The sequence below is a fragment of the Procambarus clarkii genome, chromosome 5 (genome assembly GCF_040958095.1).
Source record: "Procambarus clarkii isolate CNS0578487 chromosome 5, FALCON_Pclarkii_2.0, whole genome shotgun sequence".
NCBI classification, from domain to species: domain Eukaryota; kingdom Metazoa; phylum Arthropoda; class Malacostraca; order Decapoda; family Cambaridae; genus Procambarus; species Procambarus clarkii.
The window spans coordinates 31,702,251-31,723,202 of record NC_091154.1 but is presented as its reverse complement, the minus strand read 5'-3'; the positions used below and the strand labels follow the sequence as shown (position 1 = coordinate 31,723,202).

General features: G+C 48.6%; 2 protein-coding genes and 1 non-coding gene across 3 annotated transcripts; all 3 read right to left on the bottom strand.

The window, feature by feature from the left end:
- Positions 1-14,138: 14,138 nt before the first annotated feature.
- Positions 14,139-14,684, bottom strand: LOC138351604 (fap1 adhesin-like). The gene has a single exon (XM_069303491.1). It carries the CDS (start codon positions 14,682-14,684, stop codon positions 14,139-14,141), a length of 546 nt encoding a protein of 181 aa, XP_069159592.1.
- Positions 14,685-14,740: 56 nt separating this feature from the next.
- Positions 14,741-15,631, bottom strand: LOC138351602 (fap1 adhesin-like). The gene has a single exon (XM_069303485.1). The coding sequence runs from the start codon at positions 15,629-15,631 to the stop codon at positions 14,741-14,743; it is 891 nt and encodes a 296-aa protein (XP_069159586.1).
- Positions 15,632-16,539: 908 nt separating this feature from the next.
- Positions 16,540-16,612, bottom strand: TRNAK-UUU (transfer RNA lysine (anticodon UUU)). The gene has a single exon. It is a non-coding gene; the product is annotated as a tRNA-Lys (tRNA).
- Positions 16,613-20,952: the final 4,340 nt, after the last annotated feature.

The following is a 20,952-nucleotide window of genomic DNA, read 5'->3' as shown; positions in this document are numbered from 1 at the left end:
TCCACACTGCTAGTAGACACCTGCCAGCATCCTCCACACTGCTAGTAGACGCCTGCTAGCATCCTCCACACTGCTAGTAGACGCCTACTAGCATCCTCCACACTGCTAGTAGACACCTGCCAGCACCATCCACACTGCTAGTAGACACCTGCTAGCACCCTCCACACTGCTAGTAGACACCTGCTAGCACCCTCCACACTGCTAGTAGACACCTGCTAGCACCCTCCACACTGCTAGTAGACACCTGCTAGCACCCTCCACACTGCTAGTAGACGCCTGCTAGCACCCTCCACACTGCTAGTAGACGCCTGCTAGCACCCTCCACACTGCTAGTAGACACCTGCTAGCACCCTCCACACTGCTAGTAGACGCCTGCTAGCACCCTCCACACTGCTAGTAGACGCCTGCTAGCACCCTCCACACTGCTAGTAGACGCCTGCTAGCACCCTCCACACTGCTAGTAGACGCCTGCTAGCACCCTCCACACTGCTAGTAGACGCCTGCTAGCATCCTCCACACTGCTAGTAGACGCCTGCTAGCACCCTCCACACTGCTAGTAGACGCCTGCTAGCACCCTCCACACTGCTAGTAGACGCCTGCTAGCACCCTCCACACTGCTAGTAGACGCCTGCTAGCACACTCCACACTGCTAGTAGACGCCTGCTAGCACCCTCCACACTGCTAGTAGACGCCTGCTAGCACACTCCACACTGCTAGTAGACGCCTGCTAGCACCCTCCACACTGCTAGTAGACGCCTGCTAGCACCCTCCACACTGCTAGTAGACGCCTGCTAGCACACTCCACACTGCTAGTAGACGCCTGCTAGCACCCTCCACACTGCTAGTAGACGCCTGCTAGCACACTCCACACTGCTAGTAGACGCCTGCTAGCACCCTCCACACTGCTAGTAGACACCTGCTAGCATCCTCCACACTGCTAGTAGACGCCTGCTAGCACCCTCCACACTGCTAGTAGACGCCTGCTAGCACCCTCCACACTGCTAGTAGACGCCTGCTAGCACCCTCCACACTGCTAGTGTGGAGTGGGACTCCTATGCCAGTTTATGGCAATCACGCCTTAAGGACTAAACTAAACGTCTGAGAACACGGTTGGGTGTAGTACTCTGTCAGGCCTTCTGACTCCAGGGTTCGGAACCCGCGTTCCAGACACCAATCGGCCCCGGCCTGTCTATAGGCCCGGTCCGCCTGTCTGGTACGGTGATTCAGGGGTATTTGAGACGATTATTGATAGGCCTATGAAGGATGGCACGGTTGGGAGGAGGAGGAGGCGCGCCAGATCCACGTAGGCCTAAATCGGTGGACCTTGAAACTTGCGGCGTCTTCGTCCGGGCGAAGATGTCTCGCCCGCTCCACCGTGACGTCATCAGACCTGAAATAAATTGGCAGATTTAGTGTATTTGTGTGTTGTTAGTCGGAGAGGCACCACCTCTGGTTCAATTGTAGGGTCCCAATTACAGAGGCCTGACAGCTGAATGGACAGCGCTTCGGATTCGTAGTCCTGAGGTTCCGGGTTTGATCCCCGGTGAAGGCGGAAACAAATGGGCACCAGAGTTTCTTTCATCCTGATGCCTTCAGTTACCTAGCAGTAAATAGGTACCTGGGAGTTAGACAGCTGCTACGGGCTGCTTTCTGGGGGTGTGTAACAAAAAGTAGGCCCTAGTCGAGGCCCGGGCCGCGGGGACGCTAAGCCCCATAACCCATAGCCTCGTAGAAGGGAATACAAAGCATTCAGCGAAAAACTTGCCATTCAACTCTGAATAAGTATGAATATTCACTTCTCCTACCCCCCCTTTTTTGTTGTACACTTTATTATACAAGGTTACACATTTACATATCTAATTGGTTATAAAAACTGAACATTAAGTGAAAATAAAGGGAAGTTTGTTTCCTAGAGGCTGTAGATTTCTTCGAACTCCTCCGACGCCGGGCAGGAACCGAGGATGCAGCGGGCATTCCCCCTCTGGATCGCGACACTAAGGCGCTGGAAGAGAAAACTTGCCACTCTAGAGTCTCTTGTAGTGTCAATGAGCTTGGAACCAAGATCCTTAAGAAACCTTCTTGTACTCTCTCCCCAAGGGCCCAGGGTCTCAGATCCTATTGGAACGAAGTTGTACCGGTGATCTAATTCCCTGTACTTGGCTGACTTGTCTCTTTCTCTGTGTGTCGCCGCGGCTCCTGCTGTGCCGGCAGAGAGGTTGATGTATGTGGCTACCAGGGTGGCAAGTATAGTCCCACGCCAACTGTCTGAAATTCTTCCGAGGGCGCAGTGTGATTCCATCTGGTCGGCCAGCAAAGCTAACAGAGTTACGGTTCAGTAGATTGCGAGGCTCTCTCTCTGCTGGACACTGGGCAGAGGCTAGGCTCCTCTTAGTGATGTCATTGACTTCGTCGTGTCTAGAATGACAACCACCTGATTTTCCACAGTGCAGGCCATGCAATCCATATTCGCCTGCATCTGCCTTGCTGCAAATACACCTATGAACAGTGTGGATAGGGGCAGCAAGACGGAGAGCGACTGCAATACGGAGCTCCTGCGGATCAAGACGTGTGCCTGTTGCAGACATAGAGACTGCCAGAAGGAAGTCCCCTGCATGGGGAGCCTGCACAGCTGTGAGGCGTGCACGATCACTGGGGTTGTTGCTGCCTCCAGCAAAGCTGTGACTTCTTTGTCTACAATGGGGCTGTCCCAACTGGATTGTTTCTTAGCTTTCAGCATGGTTGGTCTGAGTGCTGGGTCTGCCGTGGCACCCCCATTTTGTGTCGCATTCCATGTAGTGGGAGTCCTCTATCCCTGCTGAGTCACACAGATGTCAAGTAGAATTTCCTTAACCAGGTCATCTGATGCTGAGGAGGAAGACAGGAAGGCTGGGACAGCAATTTGGGTGGCAATGCGGACACCCAAGCCACCGAGCCTGACATGAACAGTGGCTTTTTTTCCACTGGCAGTCATTGAGGGAAAGGTTGACAACTTTGTATATATATATGTTAGTTGCAAATTGTACCAAAAACATGATAGTTAGATTAATTTGTGACCCAAAAAAACATTGGGTTGTTTGTTAATTTAGTAATTAGGGGTTTGAGAGAGTGTTGAGAGGAGCGTGTGAGAGGCGTGTGTGAGAGGAGCGTGTGTGAGAGGCGTGTGTGTGAGAGGAGCGTGTGTGAGAGGAGCGTGTGTGAGAGGCGTGTGTGAGAGGAGCGTGTGTGAGAGGAGCGTGTGAGAGGCGTGTGTGAGAGGAGCGTGTGTGAGAGGCGTGTGTGAGAGGCGTGTGTGAGAGGAGCGTGTGAGAGGAGCGTGGGAAGGCAATAAGTGTGTAAACGGTATGACGGTCTTGGACAGTCACCCCCTCTGGATCATGCCTCAGACAACCTGTACGGGCCTCTCTCCCTCCCTCCCTCACACCCTTCCCACCCTCCCTCTCTCCTACAGTCCTCCCACACTCCCTCCCTGCCTCCCTCACCCCCTTCCCAGCCTCCCTCTCTCCTACAGTCCTCCCACCCTCCCTCCCTCCCTCCCTCTCTCAGACTCTTTCTCTACCTCAGTCCCTCACAAATCCCTCCATTACTTTTATAATAATTCCCTACCTTAATCCCACCCATTCTGTCTCTCTCTCTCTCTCTCTCTCTCTCTCTCTCTCTCTCTCTCTCTCTCTCTCTCTCTCTCTCTCTCTCTCTCTCTCTCTCTCTCTCTCTCTCTCTCTCTCTCTCTCTCCAGAAGACTGAGCTCCTCTCAAGGGTCAATAGGCACGCTGAACACGATAGTAAAGAGGAGATTAATAAAGAGGATATTAATAAAGAGGAGAATAATGAAGAGGCCAACAGAAGACCAAGATAAAATAGGGCTCCCAAACAACTATCAGAGTGGCGTCACTGAAGACAATTTCTGCCTTATAAACCCACTTGAGTTCTGCGACGACATGACCGCATCTTCCTGCACTGCCAGAAAGCATTTGGCATAGCACAAATGGCTGTTACTGAAGCTTGCGAGGCAAGTAGGAGGGACTGAGAGAGTTGTTAGGTATGAGTGATATTAGTGTACATCGTTACCTTGAGGTTACCTTGAGGTGCTTCCGGGGCTTGGCGTCCCCGCGGCCCGGTCGTCGACCAGGCCTCCTGGTCATCATCATCACTGAGCTCCGTATGTAACGAGTGGTGTTCCACAAGGGTCATCACAAGGGGCCTCGTAGCCTGATGGATAGCGCGCAGGACTCGTAATTCTGTGGCGCGGGTTCGATTCCCGCACGAGGCAGAAACAAATGGGCAAAGTTTCTTTCACCCTGAATGCCCCTGTTACCTAGCAGTAAATAGGTACCTGGGAGTTAGTCAGCTGTCATGGGCTGCTTCCTGGGGGTGGAGGCCTGGTCGAGGACCGGGCCGCGGGGACACTAAAGCCCCGAAATCATCTCAAGATAACGAGGTTCCATACCGTTCTTATTCTGCGTTACTACCACCACAGCTAACAAGAGATTAGTAAGTCCACTGCGGGCTCACCATAGCCTGTGCTACTTGAAGCTCGTTGCTCCAAGTAGCGAATCTTAAACAGGAACAAAAGCTAAAGAGAGGTGCGGGTAGAGGTGAGAAGAGTTAATGTTATATATACGTGTACGTTGTTATTTTTTTAAACGTAAAAGGGGTACCACCTCTGGTGCAGGTGTAGGGACCCATAGCCTCAGAGAAGAAAGTAAAGAGTACTCAAAGAAGACCTTGTGGTTCCTCACTGAACACCTTGATATTTTCTTCTCCTACCACCCCTATTCTTTTTGTAAGTGTGTATATATATATTTAACTTTATTTGTACACACACATATATATATATATATATATATATATATATATATATATATATATATATATATGTATATATATATATATATATATATATATATATATATATATATATATATATATATATATATATATATATATATATATATAAAAAAGGTGTTTGATTTATGCAGCAAATTATCGGGAACGTGATAGACGTGGTATCTATCGGTGGATTGTTCCACACTTATGTTAGACATGTTTATGTATGAATTTGGGTGGATAGGAGCAGCCTCGTATGGGTCAATAGGCCTTGTGCCGTGTTCATTATTACCAGGTTCATATGTCCAGGTTTTACTCCAGTATTACAAAGAGTGTGGAAACCCGAGTCGTGTGTCTCAACTGCCCCATCGTTAGACTCATTGCTCCAGGTGAAGCTATCGAGATTAACTCGGCACCCGAACAAGGACCAACCTGGGCAAGAAGCCTTGCACCTCTTTATGCATGACTCAGCCCGAGAGGCGCCGTACAAAGGGTACAATGATCGATATCGTTCACCTATATCTGGATCTTGGCTTCGACCGCGAGAGGAGACATATACTAATGGCAAGGGGCTCTCGGGCTCGGGGGCTCGGGAGCTCAGGGGCGCTCGGGGGTTGTAGTTCTAATGGGCCGGGTTCGATTCCCGGTGGAGGCGGAAACAAATGGGCAGAGTTTCTTTTTACCCCTGTTCTCCTAGCAGTAATTAGGTACCTGGGAGTTAAACAGCTGCTACGGGCTGCTTCCTTTGAATGTTTATTCACCTAATTGTACTCACCTAATTGTGTTTGCGGGGGTTGAGCTCTGGCTCTTTGGTTCCGCCTCTCAACCGTCAATCAACAGGTATGAATGTTTGTGTGCGTGTGTTAGAAATATATGAAGTAGATATATTAGAGGCCAAATAGATTGGCTAGAAAGGCGGGTTCCAAGAGCTAATAGCTCGATTCTGCAGACACAAATAGCAAATACACACAAGATAGGCCCAGGCATCTGTACACCAGTTGATTAACGGTTGAGAGCCGGGACCAATCTTGAGGTTATCTTGAGAGGATTTCGGGGCGTTTAGTGTCCCCGCGGCCGGGGACACTAAACACACACGCACACGGGGACACACACGCACACGGGGACACACACGCCAAACACCGGAACACAAACAGTGGAACAATTAGATGAGTATACACCACAGAGGACAGAGACCACACACACACACACACACACACACACACACACACACACACACACACACACACACACACACACACACACACACACACACACACACACACACAGGAGTTTCTGTTCTCAATTATATCCAGCGTATGGCTCTCAAGTGCCTGGCCTCCCCCCCCCCCATTGATACCCTCTGGCTAAACAATCCAGATTAAAACCTTCCTGTCTGACAGGTAAAGGTACAAGTACAGGCAGGTACCTGTGCAAGTACACAAGTCCACTTCGGGCTCACCATAGCCCGTGCTGCTTGGAACGTTTTTGTTCCGAGTAGCTGAATCTAAAACAACAACAACAACATGCACAGGTAAACAACTAGGGTTATGTCACGTGATACTTAACACTGCAACACCTGAAAATTAATAACTAATCGTTCATGACCTTTTATACCACATATGTCAGACCAATTATGTAATATGCAGCGTCAGCGTGGTGTCCTTGTCATGTTAAATACAAATCGATGCAGGAGAACGCTCAGTGTAATGCCAGAGTTCAGTAGAGAGGACTGTCACCAGAAATGTCTTAGAGCTGAGAGGTATAGAGTTACCCGGTATAAATAGGGCGAATTAAACCTCACGTCACTGGAAGATGGAAGTTAGGGCAGAAATGATTACCACATGCAAAATCCTCAATTGTATCACACATACATTATAAAGATTGTGGTCTCAGAGAAACGAAAAGTTAGACTGCATTAAGAACTGAAGCCAAATAGGCTCGGTATCTTTCCAACAATTGATTGAGGGGTAGACATGAGGAACCAGAGCTGAAGCTCAACCTTTACAATAAAAACTGGTTGAGTTCAGCAAGCTGAGTACGTAGGTAGTGTATTTATCTGAACGAAGACTGTAGTTATACGATTTATTTATCGGTTTGGGAGTAATGATGTATTTATTTATCGGTTTGGAACCAAATGTATTTTATAAATATTCGGCTTGTCAGTGACCATTATGATGCAAAATTGGCATTTGGGGGTTGTTAATGTTGATCCTGTGTGTGTGTACTCACCAAGTTGTGTTTGCGGGGGGTTGAGCTCTGGCTCTGTGGTCCCACTTCTCAACTGTCAATCAACTGGTGTACAGATTCCTGAGCCTACTGGGCTCTATCGTATCTACAATGTGCGTGTGCGCGCGCGTGTGCGTGAGTGTGTGTGTGTGTGTGTGTGTCCACATCCGTGACTGCGTCCGTGTGTAAACAAGGAGGGGGGGGGGGAGGGGGGGAGCCAGGGTGATGGTGGGGCAGGCGACCCGTGGGGCTCCTGGCCGTCACCCTGGCCATGTATATTATATATATATATATATATATATATATATATATATATATATATATATATATATATATATATATATATATATAACTCGTAGCTGAACGTCAGTCATGCCAGGAACACAACCAAACGTGGCGAGTCGGTCCCTCAGAGTTCCGCAACACCTTGCAATACCGAGAAATATGAACACCCGCAAAAAAAATGCAATTTGGCGAATAATGACTTGCAGACAGAACCTGATGATCACAGACGAATGCAGAAAATAAGTAAACACGGAGAGAGGGGGGTAGTAGAGAATTAGCGCCAAGAGAGGCACCAGGATAACATTTAGAGAACGTTGGAAGTGTTCACAAGGTAGATATTAGTTTGTGAACAACCTAGTTACTATTTAGAACTGTGTCACCGTATTCGACGACGCGCCCCAAGAGTCACAGTACTAAGCACCGCCTCGTTTACAGCACCGTAAGACAGTGACGTGTGGTTCGTCTCGTGATAGGGTGCTTCAGTCCCTGCTTGGTAACGCTGCGTGCCAGGAAGCATGGTGGCCTTGGTAACGCTGCAGGCCAGGAACCATGGTGGCAATGGTAACGCTGCGTGCCAGGAACCATGGTGGCCTTGACAACACTGCAGGCCAGGAACCATGGTGCCCTTGACAACACTGCAGGCCAGGAACCATGGTGACCTTGACAACACTGCAGGCCAAGAACCATGGTGACCTTGACAACACTGCAGGCCGGGAACCATGGTGGCCTTGACAACACTGCAGGCCAGGAACCATGGTGCCCTTGACAACACTGCAGGCCAGGAACCATGGTGACCTTGACAACACTGCAGGCCAGGAACCATGGTGACCTTGACAACACTGCAGGCCAGGAACCATGGTGACCTTGACAACACTGCAGGCCAGGAACCATGATGACCTTGACAACACTGCAGGCCAGGAACCATGGTGACCTTGACAACACTGCAGGCCAGGAACCATGGTGACCTTGACAACACTGCAGGCCAGGAACCATGGTGACCTTGACAACACTGCAGGTCAGGAACCATAGTGGCCTTGACAACACTGCAGGCCAGGAACCATGGTGACCTTGACAACACTGCAGGCCAGGAACCATGGTGACTTTGACAACACTGCAGGCCAGGAACCATGTTGGCCTTGGTAACGCTGTAGGCCAGGAACCATGGTGGCCTTGGTAACACTGCAGGCCAGGAACCATAGTGACCTTGACAACACTGCAGGCCAGGAACCATGGTGACCTTGACAACACTGCAGGCCAGGAACCATGGTGACCTTGACAATACTGCAGGTCAGGAACCATAGTGGCCTTGACAACACTGCAGGCCAAGAACCATGGTGACCTTGACAACACTGCAGGTCAGGAACCATGGTGACCTTGACAACACTGCAGGCCAGGAACCATGGTGACCTTGACAACACTGCAGGCCAGGAACCATGGTGACCTTGACAACACTGCAGGCCAGGAACCATGGTGACCTTGACAACACTGCCCACAAGGAACCATGGTGACCTTGACAACACTGCCCACAAGGAACCATGGTGACCTTGACAACACTGCGTGCCAGGAACCATGGTGACCTTGATAACACTGCAGGCTAGGAACCATGGTGACCTTGACAACACTGCAGGCCAGGAACCATGGTGACCTTGACAACACTGCCCACAAGAAACCATGGTGACCTTGACAACACTGCAGGCCAGGAACCGTGGTGGCCTTGACAACACTGCCCGCAAGGAACCATGGTGACCTTGACAACACTGCCCACCAGGAACCATGGTGACCTTGACAACACTGCAGGCCGGGAACCATGGTGACCTTGACAACACTGCCCGCAAGGAACCATGGTGACCTTGACAACACTGCAGGCCAGGAACCATGGTGGCCTTGACAACACTGCAGGCCAGGAACCATGGTGGCCTTGACAACACTGCAGGCCAGGAACCATGGTGGCCTTGACAACACTGCAGGCCAGGAACCATGGTGGCCTTGACAATACTGCAGGCCAGGAACCATGGTGACCTTGACAATACTGCAGGCCAGGAACCATGGTGACCTTGACAACACTGCAGGTCAGGAACCATAGTGACCTTGACAACACTGCAGGCCAGGAACCATGGTGACCTTGACAACTCTGCAGGCCGGGAACCATGGTGACCTTGACAACACTGCAGGCAAGGAACCATGGTGACCTTGACAACACTGCAGGCCAGAAACCATGGTGACCTTGACAACATTGCAGGCCAGGAACCATGGTGACCTTGACAACACTGCCCGCAAGGAACTATGGTGACCTTGACAACACTGCAGGCCGGGAACCATGGTGGCCTTGACAACACTGCACGCCGGGAACCATTGGTGGCCTTGACAACACTGCAGGCCGGGAACCATGGTGACCTTGACAACACTGCAGGCCGGGAACCATGGTGACCTTGACAACACTGCAGGCCGGGGACCATGGTGACCTTGACAGCACTGCAGGCCGGGAACCATGGTGACTGACAACACTGCAGGCCGGGTACCATGGTGACCTTGACAGCACTGCAGGCCGGGAACCATGGTGACCTTGACAACACTGCAGGCCGGGAACCATGGTGAACTTTACAACACTGCAGGCCGGGAACCATGGTGACCTTGACAACACTGCAGGCCGGGAACCATGGTGACCTTGACAACACTGCATGCCAGGAACCATGGTGGCCTTGACAACACTGCAGGCCGGGAACCATGGTGACATTGACAACACTGCAGGCCAGGAACCATGGTGGTCTTGACAACACTGCAGGCCGGGAACCATGGTGGCCTTGACAACACTGCAGGCCGGGAACCATGGTGACATTGACAACACTGCAGGCCGGGAACCATGGTGACTTTGACAACACTGCAGGCCGGGAACCATGGTGACCTTGACAACACTGCAGGCCGGGAACCATGGTGACCTTCACAACACTGCAGGCCGGGAACCATGGTGACCTTGACAACACTGCAGGCCGGGAACCATGGTGGCCTTGACAACACTGCAAGCCGGGAACCATGGTGACATTGACAACACTGCAGGCCGGGAACCATGGTGACCTTGACAACACTGCAGGCCGGGAACCATGGTGACCTTGACAACACTGCAGGCCGGGAACCATGGTGACCTTGACAACACTGCAGGCCGGGAACCATGGTGGCCTTGACAACACTGCAGGCCGGGAACCATGGTGACATTGACAACACTGCAGGCCAGGAACCATGGTGGCCTTGACAACACTGCAGGCCGGGAACCATGGTGACTTTGACAACACTGCAGGCCGGGAACCATGGTGACCTTGACAACACTGCAGGCCGGGAACCATGGTGACCTTCACAACACTGCAGGCCGGGAACCATGGTGACCTTGACAACACTGCAGGCCGGGAACCATGGTGACCTTGACAACACTGCAGGCCGGGAACCATGGTGACCTTGACAACACTGCCCGCCAGGAACCATGGTGACCTTGACAACACTGCAGGTCAGGAACCATGGTGACCTTGACAACACTGCAGGCCAGGATCCATGGTGACCTTGACAACACTGCCCTCTACCACACCTGTCTTATAACGTTATATTGACAGTGTTGCAATCGTCCTCTGTCAACGTCACCCCGTTATAAACGAATTGTGGAAGAATGTTGAGTGTTTGCAACTTATGTACGTGGAGTAAGGAACACCGGAGAGAGAGAGGAGGAGGAGGCGTTAACACCACACCACACAGACTACACTACACCACACAGACTACACTACACCACACAGACTACACCACACCACACAGACTACACTACACCACACAGACAACACCACACAGTCTACACCACACCACACAGACTACACTACACCACACAGACAACACCACACAGACTACACTACACCACACAGACAACACCACACAGTCTACACCACACCACACAGACTACACTACACCACACAGACTACACCACACAGACTATACTACACCACACAGACTATACTACACCACACAGACTATACTACACCACACAGACTATACTACACCACACAGACTACACTACACCACACAGACAACACCACACAGTCTACACCACACCACACAGACTACAATACACCACACAGACTACACCACACAGAGTACACTACACCACACAGACTTCACTACACCACACAGACTATACTACATCACACAGACTATACTACACCACACAGACTATACTACACCATACAGACTATACTACACCACACAGTCTACACCACACCACACAGACTATACTACACCACACAGACTATACTACACCACACAGACTACACCACACAGTCTACACCACACCACACAGACTACACTACACCACACAGACTTCACTACACCACACAGACTATACTACATCACACAGACTATACTACACCACACAGACTATACTACACCACACAGACTATACTACACCACACAGACTACACCACACAGTCTACACCACACCACACAGACTACACTACACCACACAGACTTCACTACACCACACAGCCTACACTACACCACACAGACTACACCACACAGTCTACACTACACCACACAGACTACACCACACAGACTACACCACACAGTCTACACTACACCACACAGACTACACTACACCACACAGACTACACCACACAGACTACACTACACCACACAGACTACACTACACCACACAGACTACACCACACAGTCTACACTACACCACACAGACTACACTACACCACACAGACTTCACTACACCACACAGCCTACACTACACCAAACAGACTACACCACACCACACAGACTACACTACACCACACCACACAGACTACACTACACCACACAGACTACACTACACCACACAGACTACACTACACTACACCACACAGACTACACTACACCACACAGACTACACTACACCACACAGACTACACCACACCACACAGACTACACCACACCACACAGACTACACCACACCACACAGCCTACACTACACCACACCACACAGCCTACACCACACCACACAGACTACACTACACCACACAGACTACTCCACACCACACAGACTACACTACATCACACAGACTACACTACACCACACAGACTACACTACACCACACAGACTACACTACACCACACAGACTACTCCACACCACACAGACTACACTACACCACACAGACAACACCACACAGTCTACACCACACCACACAGACTACACTACACCACACAGACTACACTACACCACACAGACTACACTACACCACACAGACAACACCACACAGTCTACACCACACCACACAGACTACACTACACCACACAGACTACACTACACCACACAGACTGCACTACACCACACAGACTACACTACACCACACAGACTACACTACACCACACAGACTACACCACACAGACTACACCACACCACACAGACTACACCACACCACACAGACTACACTACACCACACACACTACACTACACCACACAGACTACACCACACCACACAGACTACACTACACCACACAGACTATACTACACCACACAGACTACACCACACCACACAGACTACACTACACCACACAGACTATACTACACCACACAGACTACACTACACCACACAGACTACACCATACAGACTACACTATGCCACACAGACTACACTACACCACACAGACTACACTACACCACACAGACTACACTACACCACACCACACAGACTACACCACACCACACAGACTACATCACACCACACAGACTACACCACACCACACAGACTACACCACACCACACAGACTACACCACACCACACAGACTACACTACACCACACAGACCGTACTACACCACACCACACAGACTACACCACACCACACAGACTACACCACACCACACAGACTATACTACACCACACAGACTACACCACACCACACAGACTACACTACACCACACAGACTACACTACACCACACAGACTACACTACACCACACAGACTATACTACACCACACAGACTACACCACACAGACTACACTACACCACACAGACTACACTACACCACACAGACTACACTACACCACACAGACTATACTACACCACACAGACTACACCACACCACACAGACTACACTACACCACACAGACTACACTACACCACACCACACAGACTACACTACACCACACAGACTACACTACACTACACCACACAGACTACACTACACCACACAGACTACACTACACCACACAGACTATACTACACCACACAGACTACACCACACCACACAGACTACACTACACCACACAGACTACACTACACCACACAGACTACACTACACTACACCACACAGACTACACTACACCACACAGACTACACTACACCACACAGACTACACTACACCACACAGACTATACTACACCACACAGACTACACCACACCACACAGACTACACTACACCACACAGACTACACTACACTACACCACACAGACTACACTACACTACACCACACAGACTACACTACACCACACAGACTACACTACACCACACAGACTACACCACACCACACAGACTACACTACACCACACAGACTATACTACACCACACAGACTACACCACACCACACAGACTACACTACACCACACAGACTACACTACACCACACAGACTACACTACACTACACCACACAGACTACACTACACTACACCACACAGGAACACACAAAACCTGTTTTAAATATTATAAATAACACCACACGTAATAATAACTAATTATAATTAATATGATAAAGTTGTAACGAGTTATAACTGATAATCTTGAGTTATATTAAGTAACTGACTCACAGGGGTGAATACATCGGGGTCTTGACCTTGTGTAAATGTCTAGGATTATGTCTTGGACCATGTCTAGGACCATGTCTAGGACCATGTTTAGGACCATGTCTAGGACCATGTTTAGGACTATGTCTAGGACCATGTTTAGGACTATGTCTAGGACTGTGTCTAGGACCATGTCTAGGACCATGTCTAGGACCGTGTCTAGGACCATGTCTAGGACTATATCTAGGACCATGTCTAGGACCATGTCTAGGACCATGTCTAGGACCATGTTTAGGACTATGTCTAGGACCATGTTTAGGACTATGTCTAGGACTGTGTCTAGGACCATGTCTAGGACCGTGTCTAGGACCATGTCTAGGACCGTGTCTAGGACCATGTCTAGGGCTATGTCTATGACTATATCTAGGACCATGTCTAGGACCGTGTCTAGGACCATGTGTAGGATCATGTCTAGGACCATGTCTAGGACCGTGTCTAGGACCATGTCTAGGACCATGTCTAGGACCATGTCTAGAACCATGTCTAGGACCATGTCTAGGACCCTGTCTAGGACTGTGTCTAGGACCATGTCAAGGACCGTATCTAGGACTATGTCTGGACCATGTATAGGACCATGTCTAGGACTATGTCTAGGACCATGTCTAGGACTGTGTCTAGGATTATGTCTAGGACCATGTCTAGGACTATGTATAGGACCATGTCTAGGACCATGTCTAGGAATGTGTCTAGGACCATGTCTAGGACAGTGTCTAGAACCATGTCTAGGACTATGTCTTGGACCATGTCTAGGACTATGTCTAGGACTATGTCTAGGACCATGTCTAGGACTATGTCTAGGACCATGTCTAGGACCGTGTCTAGGACCATGTCTAGGACCGGGTCTAGGACTGTGTCTAGGACCATGTCTAGGACTATGTCTAGGACCATGTCTAGGACCGTGTCTAGGACCATGTCTAGGACCATGTTTAGGACCATGTCTAGGACTGTGTCTAGGACCATGTCTAGGACTATGTCTAGGACTATGTCTAGGACCGTGTCTAGGACCATGTCTAGGACCATGTTTAGGACCATGTCTAGGACTATGTCTAGGACTATGTCTAGGACCGTGTCTAGGACCATGTCTAGGACCGTGTCTAGGACTGTGTCTAGGACTATGTCTAGGGCGATGTCTAGGACTATGTCTAGGACCATGTCTAGGACTATGTCTAGGACCGTATTTAGGACCATGTCTAGGACCATGTCTAGGACTATGTCTAGGACCGTATTTAGGACCATGTCTAGGACCATGTCTAGGACCATGTCTAGGACCGTATGTAGGACCATGTCTAGGACCATGTCTAGGACCATGTCTAGTACCAAGTCTAGGACCGTGTCTAGGACCAAGTCTAGGACCATGTCTAGGACCATGTCTAGGACCGTGTCTAGGACCAAGTCTAGGACCATGTCTAGGACCATGTCTAGGACCATGTCTAGGACCATGTCTAGGACCAAGTCTAGGACCATGTAACCCCTCAGAGGTTGATAGGGTTTATAATCCCAACATCAAGTCATAATTTGCAATAATTCCTAATACAATTATATTAATTTGTTATAGTAATTGTTTATTGCTAATAATTAAGTATAGTTTACAATTAGTTATAATTACTGACAGTAATGTCATAATTAATGTCTTAATTACAATTAGTAATTAATCATACTTAATGTGGAATAATTATAAATTAGTTATTATCGATACTTAATTATCAATAATTATTAGCAATTATTATTAGAAATAATTACTAATTAGGTATACATAATGTTATAATTAATATTTAGGTTCACATAATAATAATTAATAATTAGGTACAAATAATAATAATAATTGATAATTAAGTATAAAAAATAATTGCGTGTAATTACTGATAATTTATTATCAGTTATAACGAAAATAAAAAAATGAGTGAGAAAATAATTTAAGCAGACAATAAAATGAGGCGGAGAGGTGTTGTAAAGTTAATATATCAATAGAGGCAGTATAATGGGCTCGAACCCTCTTACCTGGTGGATAAAGGTCTAACACCTGCCTATAGGCTGATGTTTGCTAGAGGTAAACTAGGCTGCCATGACTGAGCAAAGATGTAGAGGTTTCGCAAGTGGTTGGGAAAATGCTTGATGAATCCCTGGGCTGCAGTTATCATCATGTTTCCTTTGGAAGTTGATGATGGAATTGTTGCCTCAATAGTGTACATGTGCTCCCTTGTGTGTGTGTGTGTGTGTGTGTGTAATTACCTAAGTGTTGTTACAGGATGAGAGCTACGCTCGTGGTGTCCCGTCTTCCCAGCACTCTTTGTCATATAACGCTTTGAAACTACTGACGGTCTTGGCCTCCACCACCTTAAAAACTATCACGCCCGAACAGGGACTCGAACCCTGGACCGTTAGGTTAAAAGCCTAACGCTCTACCGACTGAGCTATCCGGGCTTAATCCGGGCGGGTGTGTGTGTGTGTGTGTGTGTGTGTGTGTGTGTGTGTGTGTGTACTCACCTATTTGTGTCTGCAGGATCGAGCATTGACTCTTGGATCCCGCCTTTCGAGCATCGGTTGTTTACAGCAATGACTCCGGTCCTATTTCCCTATCATACCTGGTTTTAAAATTATGAATAGTATTTGCTTCCACAACCTGTTCCTGAAGTGCATTCCATTTCCCCACTACTCTCACGCTAAAAGAAAACTTCCTAACATCTCTGTGACTCATCTGAGTTTCCAGCTTCCACCCATGTCCCCTCGTTCAGTTACTATTCTGTGTGAACATTTCGTCTATGTCCACTCTGTCAATCCCCCTGAGTATTTTGTACGTTCTTATCATATCCCCCCTCTCCTTTCTTCTTTCTAGTGTCGTAAGGCACAGTTCCTTCAGACGCTCTTCATATCCCAACCCTCGTAACTCTGCGACAAGTCTCGTTATAACTCCTGAACCTTTTCCAGTTTCCTTGTTTGTTTCTTCAGATGGGGACTCCATGATGAGGCGTCATACTCTAAGACTGGCCTCACGTAGGCAGTGTAAAGCGCCCTAAATGCCTCCTTACTTAAGTTTCTGAATGATGTTCTAACTTTTGCCAGTGTTGAGTACGCTGCTGTCGTTATCGTATTTATATGTGCCTCAGGAGTTAGATTAGGTGTCACATCCACTCCCAGGTCTCTTTCTCGCGTCGTCACAGGTAGGCTGTTCCCCTTCATTGTGTACTGTCCCTTTGGTCTCCTATCTCCTAGTCCCATTTCCATAAGTTTACATTTGCTCGTGTTGAACTTCAGTAGCCATTTCTCTGACAATCTCTGCAACCTGTTCAGGTCCTCTTGGAGGATCCTGCAATCCTCATCTGTCACAACTCTTCTGATCAACTTTGCGTCATCCGCGAACATCGACATGTATGACTCTACTCCTTTAAACATGTCGTTAACATATATTAAAAATAGAATTGGTCCCAGCACCGATCCTTGTGGTACTCCACTTGTTACTGTTCGCCAGTCCGACTTCTCGCCCCTTACCGTAACTCTCTGGCTCTTTCCTGTTAGGTAGTTCCTTATCCATGCTGGGCCTTTCCCCCCACCCCCGCCTGCCTCTCGAGTTTGAACAGCAGTCATTGTATACATACAGCAGTATGTATGTATGTATGTATGTATGTAAGTATGTATGTATGTATGTATGTATGTATGTATGTATGTATGTATGTATGTATGTATGTATGTATGTATGTATGTATGTATGTATGTATCAATTTACTATTTGTACCTGCAGGATCGAACCCCCGCCATTCTAACCATTGGTTGAGTCGTGTTTTGACTGCTACTGACTTTGTCTCCAGGCCGTCAAAGTGACGCTTGCTGACACCGCGTATATTAGCGTGTGTGTCCTCCCCTGTACCGTCTCCTCTAGGGGTAGTGAGCGACGTCCCTTAACCAGTCTCCCCTGTCAGACCTCTCCCGCCACAAAGTATTCTCTAGCCTTCGATCTCCTTTTCATGTTTCGTTTTGAGTACCTCAAGGTCCGGCGGACTCCCAAGCCTGTGGTGCATATTGGGGAGGATGTATTCACCTAGCTGTATTCACCTATTTGTTTTTGCGGGGGTTGAGCTCTACTTTTTCGGCCCGCCTTTCAACTGTCAATCATCAATTGTTACTAACTGATAACTAACTTCCTCCCCCCCCCCTAGACACAGGAAGCAGCTCCGTAGCAGCTGTCTAACTCCCAGGTACTTATTGATTGCTAGGTAACAGGGGCATCAGGAGTGAAAGAAACTCTACCCATTTGTTTCTGTCTGGTCCGGGAATCGAACCCGGGGGCCACAGAATTACGAGCCCTAAGCGCTGTCCGCTCAGCTACCAGACCCCATCGTGTGTGTGTGTGTGTGTATGGAGGGTAGAGGTCTTGTGAATCTACTACACACCATCCACACTCTATGCATCACCATCGGGGGGGGGAGCTGATAGCTGAGTGGACAGCGCTCTGTACTCGTAATCCTGGGGTCCGGGTTCGATCCCCGGTGATGGCAGAAACAAAATGAGCAGTTTCTTTCACCCTGATGCCACCATTACCTAGCAGTAAATAGGTACCTGGGAGTTAGACAGCTGTTACGGGCTGCTTCCTGGGTGTGTGTGTGTTTGTGAGGGGGGGAGTTAGTTAGTAGTTAGTAAGAGTTGATGATTGACAGTTGAGAGGCGGGCTGAAAGAGCAGAGCTCAACCATCTCAAGCACAACTAGGTGAATACACGTCACCCAAACTCTACCACACACCACCCACACTCCACCACACATCACGAAGATGTATAGAAGAGCGAGCCAGATCAAAGAGCAAGCAAGCTCATTAGCCAGTTCCTGTTATGGTGTCTCGCAAGACATCTGAGGGCATATGTGGCGCGGCCGGCGGAGCAGCGGTGGTGTCCCCCTCTGTCGGCCAGCGGCGGCGGCTGGCGCGGGCGGCGGGTCCTGGGTGCTGGTCTGATGCTCTTGTCCCGCCGTATTTCTTGCCTGTGCTTAGCGCTGGTGGCCAGTTGGTGGCTGCATGTCGGGTCGTGGCGTGTTTTACCCACGGCTGATGACAGCATGAGAGCTGGCGGTGCGGTGTTACCGTTGAGGCCTTACCAACACTGTAATATTTTGTTGGTATGCCAACAGGTAGGAGAGGGAGCGCTGCAAGTCGATAAATCACTCAATTTTTTAATATTATTAAAAGTTACCCCGAAATACAGCGAGATATTTAATAACACAAATATTATGAAACTCCACCAAGGCCGCCTAGCTGCTAGCACTATATCTCATGTAATACTGTCTACACTGTACTGCCCCTCAACAACTGTAGTCTTGTATCTCACAAACTCAATTATTTTTTGCTGTAACTGTAACAATAACTAGAGATAAACCTGTATCACTGTGGGAGACCCAGCAAGGCTGGCGGAGGCTAATCGTCTCTGAAAGCAATTGTTTGTAACATTTAATATTGTATGCTGGTGGAGGCGTGTCCACCGCCCCGGGGGAGAGTCCAGGGAAGTATGAGTTCCTTAAATTCCCGGTAAAGGTCAGCTGGGCGGCCAACATCAGGGTAAAGTGATGTTGGCCGCACACGGGTTTATTTGTACGGCGGCCCAGTCATCTGTGACAGGTGACACAGAGAGTGGGTAGAGACAGAGGGAGAGAGAGTGAGGGAGAAACAGGTGCCAGCGTGTTCGCGCATGCGTGTGTGTGTGTGTGTGCGTTAAGCAGTCCCGTATATTGCCCCCCCCCCCACAGGACCCACCTTCCGTCTCCAGTCATATTCCAGACTCGCAATCTACATCAGGCATATATTAAACATATCTATAGATACCAAACTATCTGCCAAAGATGGCGGCTACACTAGGGGGGTGGAGAAGACAGTGCCAGAGACCTTCCCACGCCCCACACACGACCGATACGTGAAACCAGACACCACTCACACCGTTTTTTTTACGCCATAATTACGCCCGGGGTCCGTATGAGCGAGGCAACGGATAAACGGGACACACGGATAATTAGAAGCGTGGGGCGAGGCTTTCAAACACCCCCCCCCCCTCCTATCCCCCATAACCCTCCCTACCTTAGTCCTCGACTAAGTGAACGTCCGGATAAGCGAACAGGCGCCGTATTATACGGCAGCCTGTCCGGATAATTGAATGATGGCGAAGGGGACCACCAAGTGTTTATCCGGCAAGCTCCATGATGTGGGATCATATTCTTAGCTAGGTCATAATTTGATATTCTTAACCGGGTCCTCGGATCATTCTTTACCCGGTCATTAGATCACCTGCTTAACTAGGTCGTTAGATCATATTCTTAACCAGATAACTACATTATATTCTTAACTAGGTCATTACATCATATTCTTATCCAGGTCATTATATCACATTCTTAACTAGGTCATTAGATTATATTCTAAGCCAGGTCATTGGATCATATTCTCATCCAGGTCATTATATCACATTCTTAACTAGGTCATTAGATTATATTCTAAGCCAGGTCATTGGATCATATTCTTATCTAGGTCATTAGGATATATTCTTAACCAGGTTATTATATCACATTCTTTAATGTACCATTATATCACATTCTAACCCATATGCTTAATGTACCTTTAGATCATCATATTAATCAGGTCATTAGGTCATATTCTTATGTAGTCAATAGGCCGTTCTCTTAAATAGGTCGTAAGATCATATTCTTAACTAGGTTTACAACAGTACGGCCTTGTACACCCCTACAACAGCACGGTCTTGTACACTCCCCTATAACAGTACGGCCTTGTACACCC

Coding starts and splice junctions, on each gene's coding strand:
- LOC138351604 (XM_069303491.1), bottom strand. CDS start 14,684: ATGGTCCTAGACATGGTTCTAGACATGGTCCTAGACATGGTCCTAGAC.
- LOC138351602 (XM_069303485.1), bottom strand. CDS start 15,631: ATGGTCCTAGACATGGTCCTAGACATGGTCCTAGACATGGTCCTAGAC.